At 39.5% G+C, this 25,038-nt stretch overlaps 1 protein-coding gene across 1 annotated transcript in view; it reads right to left on the reverse strand.

Annotated features, from left to right (window-relative positions):
• The window catches only part of LOC103546271 (protein eyes shut homolog), a 1,017,652-nt gene that overhangs the window by 89,432 nt on the left and 903,182 nt on the right, over nt 1–25,038 (reverse strand). Inside the window, exon 25 of the mRNA XM_070583910.1 lies at nt 20,477–20,649. Coding sequence (XP_070440011.1) covers nt 20,477–20,649 — 173 coding nt within the window. The remainder of the gene's footprint in view (nt 1–20,476; nt 20,650–25,038) is intronic.

Genomic DNA, 25,038 nt, shown 5'->3' on the forward strand with positions numbered 1-25,038 from the left:
TGTGGCTCTTACCATGCCAGTTCCACATTTGTTTTTTTTTTTTTTAAAGATTTTATTTTTTCCTTTTTCTCCCCAAAGCCACCCGGTACATAGTTGCATATTCTTCGTTGTGGGTCCTTCTAGTTGTGGCACGTGGGACGCTGCCTCAGTGTGGTCTGATGAGCAGTGCCATGTCCACGCCCAGGATTCAAACCAACGAAACACTGGGCCGCCTGCTTCGGAGCGCGCGAACCCAACCACTCGGCCACAGGGCCAGCCCTGCCAGTTCCACATTTGTAATGATGAAGGTGGTTTAGTGTGTGTTCTTATATGTGGCAAAGCAAGTTCCCCTCACATTTCTTCTTTTTTCATATTTTTATTGGATATTAATGGATTGCTATTATGTATATTATTCTATGTCAGGTTCAGAAGCTTGGAAATTTTATTGGAATTATATATTTTATATGCTACATTTGATAAAATTGGAATTTTCTTCTCATCCAAGAATGTTTTTTTCCTCGCCATTTATGTATCATTTTATCATCATTAAGGTTTTATAATTTTCTACATAGAAGTCATGCACCTTTCTCATCAAATTTATTCCCAGTAGTTTGTGACTTTTTTTGGTCACAATTGTGAGTGGAAAAAATTTCTTATTTTTACATTTAGGTAGACTTTATTAGTGTAATAAGATATTAAAATGGAATTTCCAGTTGAAATACAAGGAAAATAGGAGTGAGACATCAAATTGAGGTGACCAGGATTTACAAAGTGAGTGGCTAAAAGCCAGCTGGTGACTCTTGAATTTTCCACCTCACTGAGGGTATAAAAGGCTCATAGAGCCCTTTTCCCCTCACGCTTCACTTCAAGTCAAGAGAGAGGGGTTTTAGGAACACAACTTGGAGAGCTTAATGTGTGTGCCTCAAGTCTGAGATGCCTAGAAATTCTAAAGAAGTGAGAGATTGGTTGACACCCTCTCAGGGAGGAGCTAATGATAGTCTGATTCTTGCCTGGGCTTGGCCAGCACCACTGGAGTTCGCCAGGGAAAGGACGTGTGCACCCCATCCCGGGGTCTGATGTGAGTCATGTGTGGGGTGGAGAGACAGTGAGGTGTTTTTCTTCAATTATGACCAAAGGATCCACCGCAAGAGGCGAAGAGCCCTCAGCAGGGAAATCTGGAGGTGTCACTGGATTGCTAGAGGCACAACCAGCTGGAACAGAGGTGCCTTTTCCCAGGGCAGAGAAAATTGCAGGGGAGAGATTGCCAGCTACGGGTTTCCAAAGGACCCATGGAAGTGCCACACAAGACAATTTGGACCTGCTGGATGCAGAGAGCAGTGAAGCTAAATCAACTCAACCCTGTCAGTCAAGAAAGAAGTTCCCTGTCTCCCTTCCTCTCCCTGAGCTCCATGCTGATCAGTCAGGAGCTACAGTTAGCAAAAGAGGGGAGGAAGGGTTTGTTTTCCTTTACTCTGACCTTAGACTTTCTATCTGACTTGACCCCAAAAGGGGAAGGAAAAAGCATGAAGTTTAAAGCACATGGAAGATTTGCCAATCATATGAAAATGGACAACCTAACTACCAAATGGAACTGATGTTTGTGACCCTGGAATGGCCATGTCTAAATTTCCCTTTAGGGAAAAAGGAAGAACTAACATCAGTGAGCAAATTTAAAGGGAGAATGGAAGACCAAGTAAAGTCACTAAATGTTTCCATATGACTATGCTAGGATGAAGAAGGCTACTGATATTTACTTTTTGTCTTGTAACTAGTGACAGCACCAAATTTTCTTATTTAAGTGATATCAACAAGAAATGGATTTGGATTTTCTTCGATTATTTAATTCTTTTTCTCATTGCTTTCGTTTGAACTGTCCCAAGACAATGGTGAATAGTAATGGTAACAGCAGGCATCCGTGTCAAATTCTGATTTTAACTGAAAAGGTTTTAATGTTTCCCCACTAGGAATAATGTATGCTGTTGGTTTTAAGTTAGACTTTATTAAATTCTAGTATTTTTATTCCATTTTTAGTTTCTATTTCTATTTTCTGATTTCCTTAATAAAATAATAAAACAATAAAGCACATCTGCTGAATTTGATTAGATGCGTTATCTATATCTATCAAATGACATTTCAGTGTCTATTGATGTTATCATAAAATAGCTCCCTTTAGTTTATCTATTAGATTTGGAATTATGTTGATGAATTTCCTGGTATTGAATCATCCTTGTAGTCTTAGAGTATTTCCAACTTAGTCGTAATGTGTAATATTTTGGTACATTTTTGGATTGCATTTGGTAATATTTACCTTTTTTTTTTTTTGCCTCTAAAGTCATTTAGAGAGATTGGTCTATAGTTTTCTTGTACTAATGTCATGCTGGTCTAATAAAATAAATTGAGAAGCATCCTCCTTTTTCTATGGTTTGGAATAATGTAAGTAAGACTGAAATAATCTGTTTTTAATAGATAAGATAATCTGTAAGCATATATCATTGTGGTGACTTTTTAAGTAGTAGATATTTAATTACCTTCCAGATGCTAATATATTAATTAAAAAATTATTTTTCACTCATTGGGTCAATTTGGATAATTATATCTTGCTAGAAAAACATGCATATTTTCCAAGTTTTAAATATTGTTTACTAGAGACATACATATTCTATTCTCGATTTTTAAAAACATTTCTTCTTTATCTATGATCATGTTACATTGTCATTCCTAACCATATTTTTAATCTTTTTACTTTAATCAGACTCTGGAGGAATTTAATTTTTTTTGACTTTGCAAAAGAACCAAGGTCTTGTGTACTTTGTTTTATTTATATTTTATTCATTTCAATTTCATCAATTCTATTTTTAAAATTTATTTATTTTTGAGGAAGATTAGCCCTGAGCTAACATCTGCCACCAATGCTCCTCTTTTTGCTGTGGAAGACTGGCCCTGAGCTAACATCCATGCCCATCTTCCTCTACTTTATATGTGGGATGCCTGCCACAGCATGGCTTGCAGAGCAGTGCCTTGTCCGCACCTGGGATCGGAACCAGTGAACCCCGGGCTGCCAAAACAGAACGTGTGCACTTAACCGCTGTGCCACTGGGCCAGCCCCCAAATTTATTTTTGTTTATTTCTGTATTTTATATCTTAAGATGAGCGCTTACTTCCTACATAGACTTTTTTACTTGTATATTGTGAAATGATCACCACAATGTCTAGTTAATATTTGTCACCTTACATAGTTAGAAAAATTTTTTTTCTTGTGATAAGAACTTTTAAGATCTACTCTCTTAGCAGCTGCCAAAAATGTGGGAAAACAAAGTCAAAAAAAGATAAATGGATTCCATTTTATTGATATACTGCATTTTGGTTATCCATTCTTCTGTTGAGTACATTTGGGTTGCTGCCATGTTTTTTGCTGTTATGAATAATGCCCTGATGAACTTTCCTACACAGGTTTGGTAGGGATGTATGTTTTATTTCTCTTGGTTGTATACTAGGAGTGGAATTGCTGGGTCACATGCTAACTCTGTGTTTGACATTTAGAGGAATCGCTAAGTTTTCCAAATTGACTGCACCATCTAGAGTCCTACCGACAATGTGTGAAGGACTGATACATGCTACAACGTGGACGAACTTCAAAAGTGTTAAACTAATTCAAAAAAGCCAGTCACAAAAGGCGGTGTGTGATATGATCCCATTTATATTAAATGTCCAGAGTAGGCAAATCCTTAGAAACAGAAAGTGGATTAGTGGTTACCAGGGGCTGGGGAAGGGAGTGATGGAGAGAGAAAGCTAATGGCTACACGGTTCTTCTCAGGATGACGAAAACTGTTCTCAAATTAGAGAGTGGTGATGATGGCACTGAATTGTACATTTTAAAAGAGTACATTTTATGGTAAGTAAATTGTATTTCATTAAAGCTGTTGTTAAAGAAAAAAGACAAATGGAGAACAGGGAAAATCCTTTTTGTCACAAGGCACATGACAGCCCAAACGCATTTTTCCTAATTACAAAGAGCTCCTTCAGAAACATAAGGCAAGGACAGTCAATCTCAGCAGCCTTATGCTGGCGAATGTTTAGCAACTCTGGCGGCGGGGGGAGGGGCGGGAGGCTTGGTGAGAAAAGCCCTTAATTGTAGTTTTAGTTGATTTTCATGCTGTAAATTTCCTACCGTGGTTGATTTCAAGCTATTATTAATAACATCGACTCCAGCACACATCGCATTCAAGTGAAAATGGGCACAAAATGTGAATGGGAGAGTCACAGAGAAATACGAATGACCCATAAACACACTGCTTGACCACACTTAGAAATAAAGGAACGACCATGAGATCATTTTTTGTGATTTTTTTAATCCCATGTGATTAAAAGGTTAGGGGAAAAGTTGTCTCCTACTTTGGTGGGAACATACATTATTTGAAGGGCAACTTGGCAAAATCTCTCAAAATTAAACATGAACATGTCATTTGACCCAGTAGTTCCTCTGACAGAAAATTTCCTTCTGCTGATGACTTTCTGGGGAAATAGAAATCCTGAATGCTCTTGGGGAACATAAGCTGTAAACGTTTTGTCTTTTACGAAAAAGAATGCCAAGCCTCTAACGAAATGAAAAAAAGAAAAAGAAAAAGCAACTCATATAGAGTTATTGGCCATAACACGGACCGTGAATAGCACCATGGAATTTTTATGAAATGTCAGCTATTAGTTTAATTGGAGCAAAAAGAAGGAAAAAAGTGAGCAATAATGAAATAAACATGGTCTCTCAGAAATTAGTGCTTAAAAATGGCAATAGTCATTGTTCAAAAAGTAGAAAAAAACAATAAATCTATTTACCTATGTAAAAAAGTCATATCTATGGTTACGGTATGGGAAAGCAACTAAGGAGCAATTACGACAGAGTGAAGATTTTCAAAATAGGAACAGAGGGGCTGGATTCATTAGGATTTCTGTTGCCTGGGGAATGGTGGCAGACCCCTTTGTCAGCCAAGTGCATGAATTTAATACATTCTTTCAGCAAATATTTATCGGTCTACTAACACAGTATGTGAAAATCCCAGCACACAATGACTCTGAGGGACATAAAAATGAATGGGACCTAGTCCTTTGCTATAACTTGGCCTTCTGTCATTCTCTGATTTTGTTTTTAAGTGAAAAGAATTTTTTCCTCCTTTTTCCCTATCCCCACCTTTCAAACAATAAATTTGAGGCTAAGGACTCTGTTTGGTATTCCCCACAGCATCTGGCACTATGACCTTCCATGAATTCCCAGGTGGCAGTCAATCTGTATTTGTTGACAATATTATCTTATACTGACAATAATTTGAACTCAAAAAATAAAGTCTAGAAATATTTTGTAAAACAGAATACCAATTTGAACATGCTCTGAAGCTATTACAGCCTTCACAGAGACCAGTGTGCCTTTGTTTTTCTGCTTGTCTACACGTGCTGTGTCCTTGAGCAGCCTGGCGAAAGTTAAAACCAGTTTGCAAATGGATGGGGATTTTCTCTTCTGAGTGGAGAATTTTGTTACTGATTTTTTTTTCCTTGCTACATCAACAAAGCTCAGTCATTCACCTAAAATGAAGCTGATTACCTCTGTTTGTGTCTCTTTCAGTTCGCATTCTGAGAGGTGGGGGTGGCAAACATGTGTCCAGCCTGTGTTCTGGACAAGGAGCAAGAAAGCGAGAAATATGTAAAGAATGTAAGTAATTGCAGAGTAACCAAATGGCACCCTAAGCTGATGAGGCAAAGGGTTGAAGTTAAGGTTGATAATTTAGATAACAAATTTTTCTTATATTTAACTTTCTATTGAAGTATGACAAGTTTACTAATCAAAAGTGTGCAGTTTACCAAGTGAATTTGTCATTTCTGTGTAACCATCCTCCATGTTAAGAGTTGCTGGATTGTTTGTTATTATTTTGTTTGGGATTTTGCATCAATAGTCACGACTGGCCTGTCATTTGTTTTTCTTGTTGAGTTGAATATCTAGACCGTTCTTGTCTCATGGAAGAGGTTGGAAGTTTTCCCTCTTGTTTTATTCACTTTAGTTTATATGAGACTGGTGCTATTTCTTCCTTAAATAACCAGAAGAATTCATCAGGGAAGGCACATGAATTTTGAGTTTTCTTAGTGGGAAGATTTTTAATTAGGAATTTAATTACAGGACTATTTGTGTTTGTTATTTCTTCTTATGTCAGTTTTAATTAATTGTGTTTTACTAAGATTTTATGAAGTTTATATAATTTTTCAATTATATTGACATGAAGTGGTTCATCATATCCCCTTAATATCTGTATAATTTGAAGTGATGTCTATGTCTTACTGATTTTTAAAAAATTTCTGTCTGATAATTCAAATATCTGTGTATATCTCTGTGTGGTTCTGATGCTTGCTTCAGACTTTGTTTCTTTTCTTTTTATCTTTTAGCATGCCCTGTAATTCTTTGTTGAAAGCTGGGAGTGATGTGTCCTGTCAGAGGAACTAAAGTAAAAGGCCTTTAGTGTGAAGTATTATGTTATTCTGGCTAGCAGTTGGGTTTTATTTAATGTTTGCTGAAGCCCTGGATGCCACAGGCTTCCAATTCCTTTAGTGTCTGTGGTTTTGTCTTCTCTGTTGAATTTGAGTTTCCCTGAGTACTTGTCCCCAGAGAAAGTGCACCTGCAGCTCTTTCACCTATCCCCCACTGTTATTAAACGGGAGCCCTGTCTATGTGGTGGGAAGGTGTGGGGTGGAAGTATTCTGTAATCTCAGGATTAAATCTCAGTCTTTTAGTTGGAGGCTGTGTTCCTTGGCTATGACTCTGATACATGTTTCTTAGCTTTTCTCCTCCTTAGGGGAGGCAGGAAGGCTAGAGGGGCAACATGCATCCCCCAGGTGGGATGAAGCTCTGGTGAAGCCTCTTCCCCTGGGAGGTAGACCGCTCTTGGTTTGGTGACACCTTGCTCTCCGGGTTCTTCTGTTCCCTCTCTGACCGCATCTTCTCAGTCTCCACTTCTTTGCTCCTCTTTCTTCTCTACCTAAATTCTAAATGTTGTAGCCCAGAATGTAGCTCTGTCTGCATTCTCTTCATCAATGATTTCACATATTTTCATGAGTTTAAAAACTATATGCTGACAACTCCTAACTTCATATCCCTTGGCCAAGCCTCTCATTTTAAGGCACAATGAAATATACAACTCCCTCTTTGACATCTCCACTTACACATCCCACAGGCATCGGAAGCAAAACTAAACTCCTGTTTCCATGCCAAGCTTATTCTTCTGTTTTCAGTAAAGCATTCTATTATTTAAGTTGCTCCATCTAAAAATCTGGGAGCCATTTTTGATTCCTCTTTCTCTGCACCCCAACACAATCTACCAGTAAATCTTATAGAATCTCCTTCAAAATAAAACTTGAATCTGGCCAGTTCTTTCCCACTCTGCCCAGACACCATCACTTATAGGATTACTGCACCAGCTTCTCATATCCCCTTCTTTTATTACTCCCTATCCAATATAGGAACCCAAGTAATATTTGACAAACAAAAATCACTCCCCTTTTTAAATCCGTGGCTTATCATTGGACTTGATGAAAATCCAAACTCATGACCATGAGTCCCAAAGCCCTGAAGAGTTTGGCCCCGTTTCTCTGACGTCAGCTTGTTTCTCTGATGACACTATGCTACCTGGCCTCGTTCTTGTTCCCTGACGTCAGCGGCCTCCATAGAGTCCCTCCCTGACCACGCATCTGAGTCCATTGTGCTCTGTTATTTCTCATCACGCCATCTATTTATTTCCCTGTGGCACCAATCCCAGTTTGGAATTTCATATCTGTTTGTTTATTGTTTGCCTATCTCCTTTGTAGACGTTAAGCCTCATTGAGGAAAGAAGACAGGTCTGTCTCATTTACCGTTTCCCCAAGCTCCTAAGACAGGGCTGGCATGTAATAGGTTCTTAATTAGCATGTGTTAAATGACTAAATTATAGAATGAATTTTCCTACAATTAAGATGACAAAGTTGAAGCCTATTTATCTCATAATTTGACAGATAATTTCTAATACTAAGAAAACTAAAGCATATTGATGTCCAATCGAATAAATTTCTGTACCAATGGGACAAGTCATAACAGATAATTAACACATGTCCCTAAGTGCCTAGATTTGCTTAGATAACATTTTAATCATGTGGGAAGACTTGACCAGTCATTCATAATTTTACACTTGAGCGATTATTCTGAAGAAGACAGTTATTATTTCCATTGCTGTTAAAATAATCAGTAATCACTTCCATGACTAGATTTTGCTTTAAATACAGTACAACCAAATCTGAGTATCTGAGACATATTCCTAGGATTCAGAGGAACGTGTGAGTTAAAAGCAGGCTCTGCAGTCAGGGTTTAAGGGTTCTGATTACAGCTCTGCCACCAATTAGCCAATTCTCCTACCAGTTATTTACTTTCCCTAATTTTCAATGTTCTCATCTATCAAATGTGGACAATAATATTAGCTGTCCTTTGTACACTGTTGAGGATTAAATGAGATGTCCCATATAAAGCACTTAGAACAATGTCTAGGTTGTAAGCACTCAATACTTGCTAACTCTTACTAGCCATTTCATAATGAACCAAAATGACTTGTAATGAAGGAGACACAAAATAAAACTGCATTTGAATCAGCAGGAGTAAGTCATAACTTATTTTCCTTATTGTCAACCTAAGGGCTCTGACTGGAATTAAAAAATCAAAGAGAAGGACCGTCTCCTCCAACTCTTTAATCAGGCGGTGAAGAAAGCGAAGCACAGGGAGGCGGAGTGACTTTCTCCAGGTCACACACCTGATTGTTTCACACTCCGGCCCGAGGCGTGGCTGTTCTCAAGTGTAGGGCCTTCCCATCACACAACACTGATAGTTTAACACGGCCAACTTCCATTTAATCAGCTCTAAAGTGATGTGAGGATTTGTTACTTAATGAAACAATATCTGTTTGAGTTTGGTTAAACGATGCAGTTCACTAATTAACAGCAAGCAGATGTTGAAGGAATAAAGAGTTGACTCAGAGGCAGCATGCTGCTCTAGAAGACAGAGGGTGAAAAGCACCAGAGGTGTTGCTCTTCTCCTTTCTATATCTAAGAATGCTTTGAGCAATGCTTCTTTTCAGTTTTACCAAGTAGCCCATTTGGGATGTAATCATTTCTAAGTTTCTTCTTACAAAAGCTGCTTCTCTGGAAATAGACTTTTGTCAAGGGGATTTTTTTTTATCAAGTTATAATTAGACTTCACTTAATACACCCATAAATTTGCAGCCCTTTGTGTATTGCACAGGTGTTCTGGTATTCTCCTATTCCAACAGGGCAAGTATTGAATAACCAAAAACCTTTTAGCTGTTGGCAGAGAGAAACCTTAAGTCTTTTGATTTGCAGAATGGGAAATTGTGTAATTCCCTAGTTATTGTAACACGTGGGAGAAACGGCTGTCGAAGCCTTCCATTCTCCTATTGCTACGCTGATTTAGACTGAAATTCAGTACCTTGAAATCCAGGATCCTAGAGATGCACCGTCCTCAAAAGTGTTTGTTTATTGTAACAAGTCATGGAGGAGAGAGGTATAATGGAGGCAGGAAGCAGGCAAGACTGTAAAGGGGCTTTATGATCCACAAACCAAAAGACCTCTTAAACATTCTACTTTTAAAGCTTACATGGACAGTTCAACTTAAAATGCAGTGGATACAGCTCTCTCAGGAAAAATCAGGCCCACCATGGCTGAGATCTCAACTCTGACGAGTCCTTCCGGGACTCACTGGGCAGGGCAGCCACAGTGAGGTTCCTTCAGGCGAGCTCCCCTCGGTGTTTGCTGTCAACAGGGTGCTTGTGGACCAGCCACCCCGAGACTGACAGGGATATGCTCCAACAAGCAGAATTATCGGCCACTCACCCTCATGACAGCTTTCCTTTCTCTAGAGCTTAAAGACTTGGGACAGTAAGAGTCTCGCTTTCACAATTTCAAGTTGATTTAATACACAAGAACTGAAAAGATGAGATTCAAAATACCCTTGGTTCCTTTAGAATGGCAAAGAGAATTACCAAATGCCATTTTTGAGACTGAATCATTAGGTGCAATATTTAGATCTGCCCTCTGGAAAAGATGGGATGTTGCCTGCCAGGTGTTCAGTCATGGATGCAAATCAAAATGGGCAGGAAAACGCTGACTTTCAAAGATCTGTATTAACTTTACAGGCCACTAACTCACCAGTTATACTCGAAAGGGACTGACCAACCACAGAGGCAGGAAAGAGTTACTCTACTTCCAGCAAATCCCTTACTCAGGACCAACGTGTTATCATTAGAACAAGTGCATTAAAATATATCTAAATTTGTCTCTTGTCTAGTCCACAGGAAAAAGTTTAATTTGAAATATATTAATAAGTGAGCTTTTGCAAGTTTTTCTTATTTGCTCTTCAGATTTTTAAATTTCAGAAGTGAACAGAAGCCCAGTTCTTAGTAATCCCTATAACAGTCTCTCCTTAGGAAAGTAAAGACTCAAATAGCCCTTCAGGAAGCATTGTTCACATTGAGTAATTCATGTGTTTTGAGATATGAACCATACTTTTGATACGGGGTGTTTATAACTCCCTTTTGCAGTTCATGTTCACATTCAGGGTTTACAATATCATCATTCCAGCCCAATGGGGATCATGACCTGAGCATCTAAGACTGCATACCCTTACCTTTCGATTCATCCTTTCTATCTCAAGGACAGGGGTAGGCTGAGGCAGGGGAAAACACGTGGAACCCTCAGTGTTGTGGAGAGCATGTAGATGCTGGAGAACTTGGATAATCTCAACGCAACTGAGGCACTCATCAAGTCAGGATTTGGTTACAAACTCTAATTAATTTTCAGACATATTCTCTCCCTCTCTATTTTTTTCTCATGACTCCTCTACTTAATGTTTGTCTCATAAATGCATAATAGTAGGAATCCCAGACCTCATTGTCCAAGTCATTTAATCACAGACATGGGCCATGAGTTTATTGGAGTTACAAGCTTAATTATTTTGACTAATCAATTCTACAGTAATTGGTACACCTTCTAAAAATACTCCCTTGCTGGATTAATGTTTTTCTCTAAGAAATTGTTTATTTGTCTGAATTGACAAAATGATGCCTCTAAAAATGTTGATCTTTTCAGGTTTAGTTGTTCTTATCAAATGTATGAAATATACCTTATGTCTACGCAATTTTATGAGTGGAAATTCACATTAAATGATCATGTGGTTCTTGGTCAAAGTTCTCAAGACACTTAAAATATTGAAGGGTCATCATTTGGTAAAAGGACAAAGGAGAAGACGAGGATCGTCATTTGATTCACTGAGAAAAATCAAAACAAAACCAAACCCTAAGTGATAAGTGCATAATATAATTTTAAGCATTTTTGATTTTTATTAAGTTGCAATGCAGAGAAGGGAGTAGAAGTAGCTCCCACTTAAACTTACTCTGCTTAGTTTAGGCCGAAGTGGCCTTGTCTGGTTCTTCATGTTTGGGAATGCCTACCACAAAGGGATGCATTTCCATAAAATGGCCATAAGACATACAGACATTGAATCCTTGACTTTCTACAATGAGATCGCTGTTGGTATTAGCTGAGGTTGTCATCACTCTGCTGCATCCATAGTCTTCCTGCAATCTTTGCCACAGCTCGGTTAGCCTGAGCTTAGAGAACACAAACTTAAGGAAACTTAATTGTATTGGGGTGAGTGGGTGGTTTCAAAGTACTGTGAGAACAAGAAGATGCAGCTGTTGAATATGCCATTGTTTGGAATGGAATACTCCACTGTTTCCTCTAATGATATCAATTAATTGGAATTATATAATAAATTTTATATATTATACATCCCAAGCATTCAAGCATAATCTGAAATCAGCTTCTCTAAATTAGTTTTATGAAAACAGTGGAGCTAATAAAAATCTCAGGCCATGTTTGAAAGGGAGTGATCGAAATCAGTGGTCTCTAAACTTTTTAAACCATGGCCCATTTATATATTAATTTAAAATTATATACATATGCTAATGTGGACATCATATAATACAAAAAATAGAAATTAAAAGATTGAGGTAAAAAAATAGAAATAATATTTTCTTCCAATACCACAGTGGAGTGTATATACACCACTTTGGGAACTACTCCAGTGTATTCTGTGAAAGGGGTGTTCTGTGAGAAAGAAGAGTTCCTTGGTTTGTGTTGCATTATTATAGGACTTCTCAGAGCCTTTACTGTGCTAGTAGACACTGTGAATTCCTGAAAAAGAAGTAGAGTATGTAATGTTATACTCTATAATGTAACTATATAATATTTTAAAGAAAAGCTGAAGTCACAGAGATGGATTCCAGATCTACCCATCACTCATGAACTATATCACTTTTGACTGGTTATTTAAATTCCCTGAGTCTCAGTTTCCCTATTTGCCCAATGGAAATAATGGCATACCTCATTGGGTTATTGTGTGGATCATGTAGGAAGATGAAGGCAAAGCTCTTAGCTGAGGGCCTGGCATACAGTAAACACTCAATAGTTGCGAGTTCATTTCCACACACTCATATGGGCCACCTGTTGCACTAGTGCGCTGTGGAACACACATTTGGAAATGTTCCAGAGTAGATCAATTCATTCATCGATTATTTTATTAGTTTGCTTTTTCAATTTGGCAAACACTTACTATCACCCAAGTAGTAGGCATAGTAGTAGGCACAGGGTAAAACTTAAGATGAATATTCTGAAGAACTTTCAAATCATTTTCAATTCAGCAAAAATTTGAGAGCCTACCATGTGCCAGGCACTGTGTGCCACTCTGCAGATACTGTGACGGCCAAGGCAGATGTGATCTCTACCTTCACAGAGCTTACCGTCGGAGGGTAGGACTGGTGCGATGTCTAACCAACATTTAAAAGACAAATACGAAATAGTGTGAACTGATAGAGTGTGGATAAGATGCAAGCTGGAGGATAAGGTGGGGTCTGCCCATTCAGGTTTGCACATCATTTAAGCAGTTCTTTTCTCATGCTAAGGAAAATAGGAAGCCATTTTCAAGCTCAAAGTCATGGAATGACAAAATATTAGAAAAGACTCAATATGAGCATATCAGTGGATATAAACAAAAAAACCGCTTGAACTGAATAGCTGCTCTCATCATGTAGAATGGTGGGCAATTTACATCACACACGGGCATCTCCCTCCCTGTTTATTTCATTCTTAGCAATCGATAAATTCCATGGCCTCTTCATAAAATGTTGACTTCACAGTTTTTCATGTAGCATAAATTTACTCAGACTCTAATCAATTTTCCATTTCTGTGAAGAATTTTTTTAATGTACAACAAATGTGTGTGTGCTCTCCAGCGGTTGGTAACTGGCAGGTGCATCACATTAGCACAGCTCTTGACCTGACCAGCTATAACCTGATGGGTGTGGCAGGATCGGACAGTATCCATTTTATACAAAGACGGACTCTTCAGGGGAGGGTCTGGATTGACAGACCTGCAAAGTCAAATTGTCTGGGGAGCTGTGGCGTGAACTGCAGAGGTTTCTGTTTCCACACATGGTCTACAAAATCAGTTTGCCATAAATATGTTCAGAAGGCACGGTTTTGCCCCTGTGCATAGTCTATCCATTTTAAAGACGTTTGTAATAAGCGGGAAATGCTTGTGTTGGGAGGGAAAATTCCATGAAGTTGCTCCACAATGACCAAGTGGTGGAGTGAACAAAAGAACGTTTGGCCTTTAGAGTTTAGTGTTCTCCTGACAGTGTTCCAGAGGCAAACCACAAGAGTTTGATAGAATATTCTTTGTTCTCTGTTTAAAAGCAGGCAATAACAGATGCATGGCTCCCTGGGAATTGAAATGCAAAAACCTACAAACTAATTTGAGTTTTCATTTATTGTGATTATTAGAAATTGTCTCCTGGGGCTAGTTTTAAGACAAGAGGTAATGTTTCATAAGAAGACCTAAAATTTGCTTTTTTATTATTTTTCTAATTTGGAAAAATATAGGTTTTCATTTTGCTGCTTGCCTTGATATTTCTTTTACAATACTGGAATAATGCTCATACCATACTTTCATTCGGTTGTAAAATATATTTTATAAACTTATAGTTTATTAAATCTTCTAGACTGAACTATGATAAATAAGATAACACAAAAAACCCTGTGCTATCTCTCTCTTTGAGAAGGAGTCTAAGGTTTATAAACAAAGTCGGAAATATCTGAGAAAACATCTCAGGATATAAAGTTCAGGGAAATCTTGACACTGATTGTATCAGTAAAGATTAGGTTTAACCTATGTATAACAGATAACATACAACAAAACAACAGAGGTTTCAGCAAAATAGATTATTTCTCCCTTATTAACAAAAAGAATGATGGTGGGCAATCCCTGTCTGCTATGGTGGTTTTATAATGATCAGATTTAAGCTTTTTTCATCTTTTTGTTTCACCATGCTAGCATGTAACGTCCATTTTCAAGGTTGCCTTATGATCCAAGGCGCTTTCTGGAATTTGAGTCATCTCCTCCACATTCCAGGCTTAAGAAAGAAGGAAGATGAGGGGTCACGCCACTCTTAAGAAGTTTTCCCAGAGGTCAGAATGATACTCTAAGACTTCTGCTTCCTTCTGATTCCCCATAACTTAGTCCTGTGGCCACGCTCTGGTTTAAAGGAGGCTGGAACATTTTAGCTGGGGTACATTACTGCCCCCGATAAAATCAGGGATGTATTAATAAAAAAGCAGAGAATATATTGGTCAAACAACTAGCACACTCTGCCAAAGCTGACGTAATTCCCCAAGTCACAGTACCTTATTATCTTGTTCTTAATAGGTGTGTGTGTGTGCATGTGCATGTATATGCGCGTGTGTGTGTACACATATATATAGCTAAGTCCAACACTGATCATTGGTAAGAAGCATAAAACCTTTAGGGAAAGATGATAGCATTAACTATAGACACGTAAACAATTTCTAAACCTTATGAAATATATATATTGAAATATATATTTAAAGACACATTTGCTTATAACCAGATAACTTGTAATAATTATGGGAACAATAACTGTAACTTTGCTCTGCCAGGACTGCCACTTGCATACGTAGAAGAAAGGTGCTCACGCACTCTGTCAATGGATTGGATTGCTGGAGTCCATCAACGCTGTTTTTCAAGAACATTGAAATATATATTTATTTTAAGTGCTGCTTTTCTACATGTGCCAGTCAACCTTTTTCTCTTTACAGATGCTGAAATAGAAAAAAAAAATTGAAAAGCAGGAGGTGCAACTTTCCCACTGAGCAAGAGGACAAGCAATTCCCTCAGTTCTTAAGAAAGAAAAAGTGCAGACAGCTCAAAGTTTGCCTTCAACGCAGAGCAAGAGGAATCACTTTCCTGAGCTCTTTCTTGTGTGGCCACAATCGCTCCTGTCTCCTTGCTCCCCTCTGGGGTTGGGCTTGATCTTTCAATGTTTCTTTATAACTAGAAGCTGGAAAATACAGGATTTAAACATGGCGGGAAGTGAGGGGTACTGACACGGGTTGAACAGCAGGGTGATCAAATAGCTGTGGAGTTGGAGGGAAAGAGCTGATCATGTCCTAGTGGATGCTATCAAAAGAATTATGAGCTCACATGACAGAAAATTACACGTACTTGAAATATGCCATTACTAAATGCCAGCCTGACATTAAGCTGCTTCCTAGAAGTATCACGTCCTTAACCAGCCTGGTGTTATCTGTGTCCCTGGAGCGCTGCTTCCTCCTGATTCTGCAGCACCCTGGCTTGTCTTTAATCACTGCAAAGCGTGTCAGCAACTTAGACAAATTCTTGAAAGGAAATTAATTTTGATTTTCTTTGACGTCCTAGAGAGTTTTCTTTTTAGCGAGGATGGAGATCCAGCCTTCTTTCCCATTATGCCAAGATGCGGCAGTTCCTGTGAACTTGAGAATACTGACTTGACCACCTTAAAGAACAAAAGCATTTTCTATACAGTCAGTTATGTGTTAGCACTTTGCATGAACCATCTCGTTTATTCTTATGGAATCTATAAGGTATGTTCTATTGTTGGACTCATTGAAATTGAAGTACTGACAGACCAAGTGACTTGCCCAAGGTCACTTGGCTGGCTCGTCTGCAGGAGAATGGGGATTGTCACCCAGCCAGACTGATACAGGCCTAGGCTCTCCATCAGCATCAGATACTGCTTCTTCAAAGGCTGGGCTCCATCAAGGGACCTAGGTTGGGTGGTTAAGGTCAATCAAGAAATATTTATGGAAGGGACACAAGAGGGTGAGAGACAAGATAAAGCATCCCCCTTTGTCTTTAGAATGTCATGGTTAAGAAAACAAGAAGTGATGATTCCTGCACAGGAACAGGCGACAGGAAGTGTGAGGAGGAGCCCAGTGTGGAAGGTAAAGCCCTTTACAATGGAAGGGAGCTGAAAAATTTCCATTTACATTGTGTGCTTGTCTTGGCTCCAGCCATCACTGCCATGATTGCTGTACAATGAATTCCCCAGTGGAAATATCAACAAGGTAGGAAATGTCACAATTGTATTTTTTTATTATCCCCCAAAGAATGTATTAGTGTGGTAGATATGGCTATAATTTGAAAGCAAAGAGCCATGTAGCAAACACAACTACTGATTAAAAAACAAGCTGATTTTTCATCCTCTGATATTAACAAAGAGGCAAAGACAAAAAAAGGAAGTCTCAGATATTATCTGTTCCTGTTCTAACGTGTAGTTGTAACTGGGCAGCCTCTATACTTACTGGTTTGCTCTAGGCTTTCCTCTATTGAGTAAACATATGTTCAGCATGTTCTGGACAATCTCCTGGAGGCAGATGGGTAACAGTGAATGGTCCAAGAAATGATTTGGGGCACCACCTGTATTAGTTGGTGGCGTAGAGAAAGCATTTGATGACTGCTTGATGCAAACATGGCTCCTGGAGGGAGTTGACACCGGAGTGGGCATTTTTTGATTGTTCCGGAATATTGATATGTTAAGCTCTCCTTCCTTGAACCCTGCCTTCTCTGACATCATTGCCTGAGTTGCCTTGAGGGCTGGCACTTCTGCCTCTCTGGAAGGCTATCTGAAATGTGGGAAAACTAATGTCCAGAGGGGCAACCCTCAATCAAAGAGGACCGTGAGTCAATGGTTAGGGATTCTCTCTTGGGCGGACAATTCTCAGACTCATTCTATACATTTCCTCACAAGATCAGACAATTCTGAGACTCACTTTAGACAGCTCATCGTAAAGTCTCGGTAGAATAAGGTACCATTGCCCATGGTGTTGGTCAACTCCATAATGGGCCTTTGTATTGACTTGCTCTCCTCCCCATTTTATTCTCTCTAGGTCTTCACACCTCTCGTTTCTTGTGATTGTTTCCAAAATACACCACTTGAATGCAATTCTTTACTCAGGTTCTGCTTTGATGGGGAACCGAGGCTAAGACAACACTACATCATGGAAGGAGCAATATTTATGGGCTGAAAGATGATAGTGGTGTTTATTTGGGGATGGTATTGGTATTCAATATGACTTTGTCTCCTCCGTCATTTTTATTTATTTATTTATTTATTTGAGGAAGATTAGCCCTGAGCTAACATCTGCTGCCAATCCTCCTCTTTTTGCTGAGGAAGACTGGCTCTGAGCTAACATCCGTGCTTATCTTCCTCTGCTTTATATGTAGGATGCCTACCACAGCATGGCTTGCTAAGCAGTGTCATGTCCACACCTGGGATCTGAACTGGCGAACCCTGCACTGCCGAAGTGGAACGTGTGAACTTAACCGCTGTGCCACCATGCCGGCCCCTCCTCTGTCATTTGTAGATCCACCAATATTTAGATCCCTAACTATTGGAATCCTGGAGGGCTTGGTCCTCAGCCCTCTTCTTTATCTACTTTTTCTCCTTAGATGAACTCCAATTCTATAGTTTTAGCCACTATCTCTATTCTCGAAATTGTATCTTTAGTCCTGACCTCTCCCCTAAGCACTGGCATCATTTATCCAATTGCTTATCATATCTTCTCCATCTGGATATCTAACAGCAATATTTTCCTTTATCTGTACAAAACAAAACTCTGTTTAATTCCCAATAATGCCCCATAAAAACCCTGTTATGCCCCTAATCTTCCTCATGGCACCACCATCCACCTACAGTTCAAACTGATAAACCAAAGAAGTCTAGATATTGTTCTTGATCAGCCCTTTTCCAACACTTGCCAGCAAGTTGCCTGTTCTATCTCCAGAACAGATCTCAAATTCATACGCTTATTCCCCCTCCACTGCCGTCATCCTTCTCTTAGGCATAATTATCTTTTGTCAGGATCACTGACAAAAGTCTATCTCTACACTGCAGTCAGAAGTTTAAACAAACACATATAAACGAATCACCTCTTTAAAACCTCCCAGTGGATTCCTAAGGCACCTAGAAACAAGTCTAAAATCTTCCCATGTTCCCAAGGCCGTATAGGGTCTAGGCACTGCCTATGTCAGATAGGCTTTTCTTCCATGAACCCTTATGCTCCAGCCATAGCAGCACCTTTTCATTCTCCAAGCGCAGTCTCTCTGTCTCTTCAGGGTCTTCCATTTTCTGAACCTTCTCTGTCTGGATGGTTTTTCCAGCTTTTCGTATGGTGTCCTCCTTATTCTTTCAGCCTTGGCATGAATCTCTCCTCTTCTGGAGTCATTCCTGTGATAAGCTCCAGTCTAGAATGGTGCCTCTGCCCGAGTTTTTCTCCAACACTCTTGTTCCTTCCTACTTCTTTTCATAAACTTTATATTGTGTCTTGAGCCATTTTTATTTCCTCAATTAGAAGATAATCTCTATGAAGGCAGGCATCTCAAATGGATCTGTCACCTTTGTGGAACGTATTAATGATAGGCTAATTATTTGGAGAAATTCCTCTGGATGGGTCCAGGTCGGAATTTCTTCTTACCTACACTGCAGCAAAGACCCTAATAAAATTTGTCTAATATTTTCTGTCTCAAAAATCCATAAATCTGGGGCTGGCCCCATGGCCGAGTGGTTAAGTTCGTGCGCTCTGCTGCAGGCGGCCCAGTGTTTCGTTGGTTCGAATCCTGGGCGCGGACATGGCACTGCTCATCGAAGCATGCTGAGGCAGCGTCCCACATACCACAACTAGAAGGACCCACAACAAAGAATATACAACTATGTACCGGGCGGCTTTGGGGAGAAAAAGGAAAACAAATAAAATCTTTAAAAAAAAAATCCATAAATCTGTACATCTTTGGAACCCTAAAGAGTCCAAGAGATGGGACTAAACAATGATCTTTTCGTAAATACGTGAAGACATTCTTATAAATCTTCATTTCTTATTTCATATGGTCAGACATTTTCAAGTAGAAAGCAAAACTGATGATTCATCCCTTAGTAATCAAATTTATTGTGATCAATTACATTTTTCAATAGCTTTTATCTAAAATAGAATGATTATATCAAAGAAGCGTGACGTTTTTATAGGAAAGGACAAGACTTCAATCCATCCAGTTTATGATGGTTTTGCTTCTTTTAAAAATGACTTGGCTAACTTCTCACATAACCCTGCCACTCACAGAATGAAATTCATAGGACTTCTTAATTTCCCCTTTTCCAGCTGCAAATACATCCATTGTCTTGATAGCCTTAGAGAGTGCATATCAAAAACTTCAACACTTTTTAGTCACAGAGTCTTCTCTCTTCTAGATCCAATTTTCCTACTTGTTACATCAGGTGTGGGGCCCCCGCTCGTTGATGAGTCAGCACAGGTGGGTCTGCTTGTTTCCTTTTGTTCCCCTGGGGCGTAGGGCCCTGTGCTCATCTGGTATCCTTATTCTAAAATCTGGTAACAAACACCTCCAGTGCCAAAGGGGTGAATTATTGCTGAAAACATTTACAGACATACTTATATCTGTATATCAAAGCCAACATTACACTCTTAGGCAATTTGCTTCTTAAAGCAATCTTCCATTACAGCCTCTTGTACCTTTTTGTACCTTAGGGTGTCCACATACTGGATTTTCCAAAGGAGAGACACATGGCTATTATTTGTGATTTTGTTTCTTGGCATATAATAACTGTGTCAAGGGTTTTGTTATCTTTAAGCAAAAACAACTAGTCTACAATACAAAGATTTGTTAATATTACATCCTATCTTTGCTGAAACGACAAAAAACAGTTTGATTTTCCGCGTTGCTCCTGATTTTCCTCGTCACTCTTTGAGCTTGAGAATGACTTTGAGATTTTATAACACAGATTTTCTGTAGTCTAACCTCAGGGAAAGCTCATTACCTCCTTTGTAATTACTTGATGGGTATGAGAAATACCTGCTCAGTGATCGGTCTCATTAATGGGTCTCGTCTGAACTGACTCGAAGAGAACCAAGAAAACGGTCTGACGTATTTGATCAGTCAAGTGTGCTGTGTTCCTCTGAGTGACCGCTCTGCCCTCCATCTCATTCTGCCTGTGCTTCATGCTTAACAGTCAGATGCTCTTACCGTCAGCGCAGAGGACTCCAGACCTCCCATACGGGCAGAGGCAGACAATCTCTGTTCCGGACTTAGGGACACAGGTGGCTCCGTTTCCACATGGGTTGTTTTCACAAGTTGCAAACTGGCACAACTTGCCTGAGGACAGCCTGGGACACTCACAAAACCAGTTTTCACTATCACTGAGAAGGAAAAAGGAATTATAAAATCAATCAGAAACAACTGATCTTTTATAGGCGCATATCCACGCATGCACACACGTATAAACAAAATTATCATTGCATCTTGTCCAATAAGTGGAGTTTTTTCTTCTCCCTCTCTCTCTCTGTGTTTTTCAACTTTCAAGTATTTGTAGCTGTGTACTCAACATTGAGAGCAGATTAACAGCTTTATAGACTGCCTGAAGCCATGAATTCTGTTTTAAGCCATCTATTTTTATTTTCGATTTATCTCATCTTTCATTTCACACTAGGTGCCTTTTCAGGATTTCATTATATATGTGTGGCACTGCCTCCGTGAGAGGCTTCAAATGTCGATTAGATAAAACCGTCTTAGGCTCAGAGCTCAGAGGAGACTTTCAAGCTGGTGATAAGCTTCCTGAGCTGAGGACCCAGTCCTGCAAGAGCCGCCCTTGTGGTAATTCTGACAAGAGGGCACAGTGGGAGCTGTAATGAGTGCACAACTCTCCCGCTTAAAATCTGGTCTGGTGGCCCCAGGCTGAGAGTGGCTGTGAAAGCAGAGCTCAGGAGGAAGGCTCCTCTCACCTGCTGGAGCAGCTTTCTCCAGGGGACAAGGGACATGGGACGGTGGCTTCTACTTTCACTGCATCCTTTCCCCCCCTTTTAAGGAACAGTAGCTTCAGTTTTCCTTTGCCGACCCACCCGTCCACCATTCTCAGCCCAGATGACTGGGAAGGGCAAACAGATTCTTGATGTCAATCAAGTGGGATGGATACAGGCTGACTGGCTTTCTCTGCTGGGATTGGTAAACTGGTAGCTGCTGGTAGCATGTGCCTATCCAGAAGGGAGAGCCTGGCTGAGGATAAATAAGTAACACCTAGCAAAGCAAATATAAGATAGATAATTGATCATATCATTTGGGTACCATATCCCACCATTACTCTACAGTTATATGAACCAATATATTTTAACCATCTTCTTATTTTTTAACCCAGTTTGAGTTGGGGTTTTGTCACTTGCAGTTAAATGAATTCCACCTATTATTGATGCCCTTTCCTTCCTTTTTTTCTTTCTCCTTGTTCCTTAGTCCACACACTTTGCCACTTCTAGATCTTTAAGGTTTTTTTTTTTGTCCTGCTTACATCTTATCTTCCAAACATGATGGTTAGCTCTTAAGAGTAGGTGCCAGGACCATCTCGAAAATAAGCAAGCTGGCGTATATTTTGTCTTCATGACTCAGCCTCCCAATCTAGTCATAGATCTTGTCCATACAATGGAATTGTTCTCTTGTCCCTCTCATCTTTCTTGTGTCTTGGCCCCTTCCTTACATCTTTTAATCCCCTTAATCCAAAATAAATTTGCTTGCAGGAAAGTATCAGCTTCTTTCATACTAGTGAATATCTGACTTTGAAATCTGAAGAGGTTTGCTTTTCTAACAATGTCTATTCTTTTATATTAATTTTCTCTGTTAACAGATGAAACACCATGCAGAAAGTTCATGTAGCAGAGAGCAGGCAAAGCTAGCTTTGGTGAGGTGTGAGGCTTTCAGACCCTCAGATTTTGCCAACACATAGGTGATCCTGTAAGTGCTCAGCCATTTAGTCCTTTTATAACTTTCATGGCAACCTGCATAGTGCTTTACACATAGGAGACAGATATAGAATCTTATAGATTTTCAGAGTTGGGAAAAAATTAATTAAAGGTTAATGTCGCTAAAATGGTTATAAAGCACCCTAAACAAACTCTTCTGCTTCTGGGCCACAAAACAAAGTTCTGAGAAGGGTTGAGTGATGCTGTTCCTTCTTGTCTGAGGATAGTGGAAAGCACGGCCAGGCCACCTGGCAGCTACAGTGATACTTTCTGGTGTGACTTAAAGTGTTAGTTAGGAACTTAATGCTGTTTGGAGCCCTGGAGACATCCAATGTCACCGTGCCTCCACTAGCCTAACTTGGAGTTGTAAGCTCAATGCTAAGCATCTGTGTTCACAGATAAAGTCTAGGAGTGTTCCACTCTTGAAAGCTGCATTCTGGAAGGACCAAATTATCGTTTTTATCGTAAAGGAGAATGCCACATATATGAATGTCAAAGGAATCTAAATATTGATGGAATTAAGTGCCTTCGTGATATAGACCTAACCGGATTTGAAATGCAGGAAAGATACTTTTATGTTGAAAACCAAGGAAAGCACTCATTTTAATCACGTCCTATTGATAAATCAAGGCTCATTTCCTTTTTGCCTTCTTCAGGTGTTGGGAGAAGTTGGTGCATAAAGTCATGCAGAGATGATAGTTGCTTGCATCTGTGCATCAGCAGGCAGCTAGAGCAGAGACAGAAACAGACATTTTATAGAAAAGATTCCATGAAAGGGGAAAATCGCCTTATCTGGCTCCCTCTGGCTCATCTTGATGTGCCATTAGCCCTTATTAGGAAGAGTTAGCTTTAACCAGCTGAACCTTGCCAGGTGATGGTGCTCTGTACACTTCACCTCAAACTGTAGCTTCAAGCTCCAAAACATTTCCTGGAAGGCAAGATCTTTCCTTAATAGTTTTAATAAAATCAATCTTTAATAAATCAATGTACCAACTGTGTTACACTCAGACCTAAAAGTTTCTCCTATTCCGATGTTGCCAAACGTCCCATTACTAAATCCCAATTTATTAAAGTCTTGCAAGTCGGCTGTTTTTGCTGTCACATAACTCACTTTGACTTCTCCACATCCCTAAGCAAATGGCAGTGTCGACCAGGAATGGGAGTGCTCTGATGTCGAAGGACCTTCTGTAATGGGACTTTCGGAAACCATGCTTAAAACGTCACCCTCCTTTGCCCAGTTTAAATGTCATAACATTGCTGTGAATTTATTTGGCACTGTTTAATTATTATGGAAAAATATATTCAAATGGAATATATATATTTTTTTCCCTTTGAGAAAGTTTAGAAATTCTTACCATTTGCAGACCTGCAAGCCATATGGAAAATTGTTCTGCAAATCTTCCTCTGAGGAAGTCAGGGCATTATTCTGAATTGAAAGTAGGTTTGAGAAAGAACCCAGATAGCAGGGAAGTTTTAACCTGTACTCCAGAACACCATATTTATTGCCAACTGCTGTGAGCCAGGATTTGCCGTGCATTGACATCAAGGACAGAGCCAGGTGCCATGGGATAAGTAAGACTGGCTTCTGCTCTTGTTGGAGGAGACAGCGTTAGTGCATGAGCTAACCTCTGTGAGGCACAGCATGGGTATGCGACAAGGAAATTTAGACGGTCGCAAGCATTTTAAGGCCTTAGCTCTGTGATATGTGGATTCAGATGTCAGTGTGGACTGGTAGCACAGAATGTCATGAGAAAATCTCTCATATGGCTTCTAAAATGCAGATTCTGGGGCTCCCCTTGACCCCCTGAGATTCTGATTTAGGAGCCTGGAGAGAGACCCACGATTTTAAAAATGTCATCAGGTGTTCCTCTTGCATAGTCTACTTGGAGCCTAAGCCAGCTCCCCTGAGACAAATTTTCTCTCCAGAGTAAAAGCTGGGTGGTCATTAGTTACCACTGTGTTCTCAGCAAGACACCAGGGCATTATAATTTTATTTCTCTTTTTGGGCTACATTTTGACTTTTGACTAACCTCTATCTGAAAACATGGTATTTATTCATCAAAGTACAAAGATTAGAGAGGTTTTATTTCATTAGTGCTATTTACAGTCTATTGCATGTACATTACACTTAACAACAACACAAAGTAGGAAAAAACACAGTCATTTTAAAGCTTATTAAAAAAATGCCACTTACCTAAGTGTATGCAAACAGCTGTATATTTTGGCACTCTAACAGCTACAGTGTGTTTGATTACAAGTCACAATATGGTTAGCACATCAAATGACTGTCATTAAGTTTCCACAGGTATTAAAAACTATCCTTAGAAAATTTAGCTGATTAAAAAAATCAAAGATGCTGACTTGAAAAGGATGCCTCTTATTTACATCACGCAGCCAGATGCCTGAAAACCTTTTAGAACTAAAAGGACTCCTGCATGTATTAACTTAAACAAATAAATAACTCTTTCTGCACTCTTTGGATCTAATGGGTCATTAGCAGATTTCAAAGTTGACCACCCACAGTGTGAAGAGGGGGCGAGTTCCCACAGGAAAGTGCAGAAATGAATCCTATGAACAATGTCTCCAGACATCTCTAAAAAATACAATGACTACTGGCAGAAATAACCCATCTCCTTGTATAGGCTCTTCTATTTATAGCACTGCGGCACAGGCATGAGGAAGGATGCAAATGAGATCCCACCCCAAGAAGCTGAGCTTCCGGTGGAGGCATCATTCTGTTTTCAGGGATTTCCCAGCACCACAGAGGGGTCTGTGGACGGCAAAGCAGCACCTCCTCCGCTC

Source organism: Equus przewalskii, chromosome 19 (assembly GCF_037783145.1).
Source record: "Equus przewalskii isolate Varuska chromosome 19, EquPr2, whole genome shotgun sequence".
Taxonomy (NCBI): domain Eukaryota; kingdom Metazoa; phylum Chordata; class Mammalia; order Perissodactyla; family Equidae; genus Equus; species Equus przewalskii.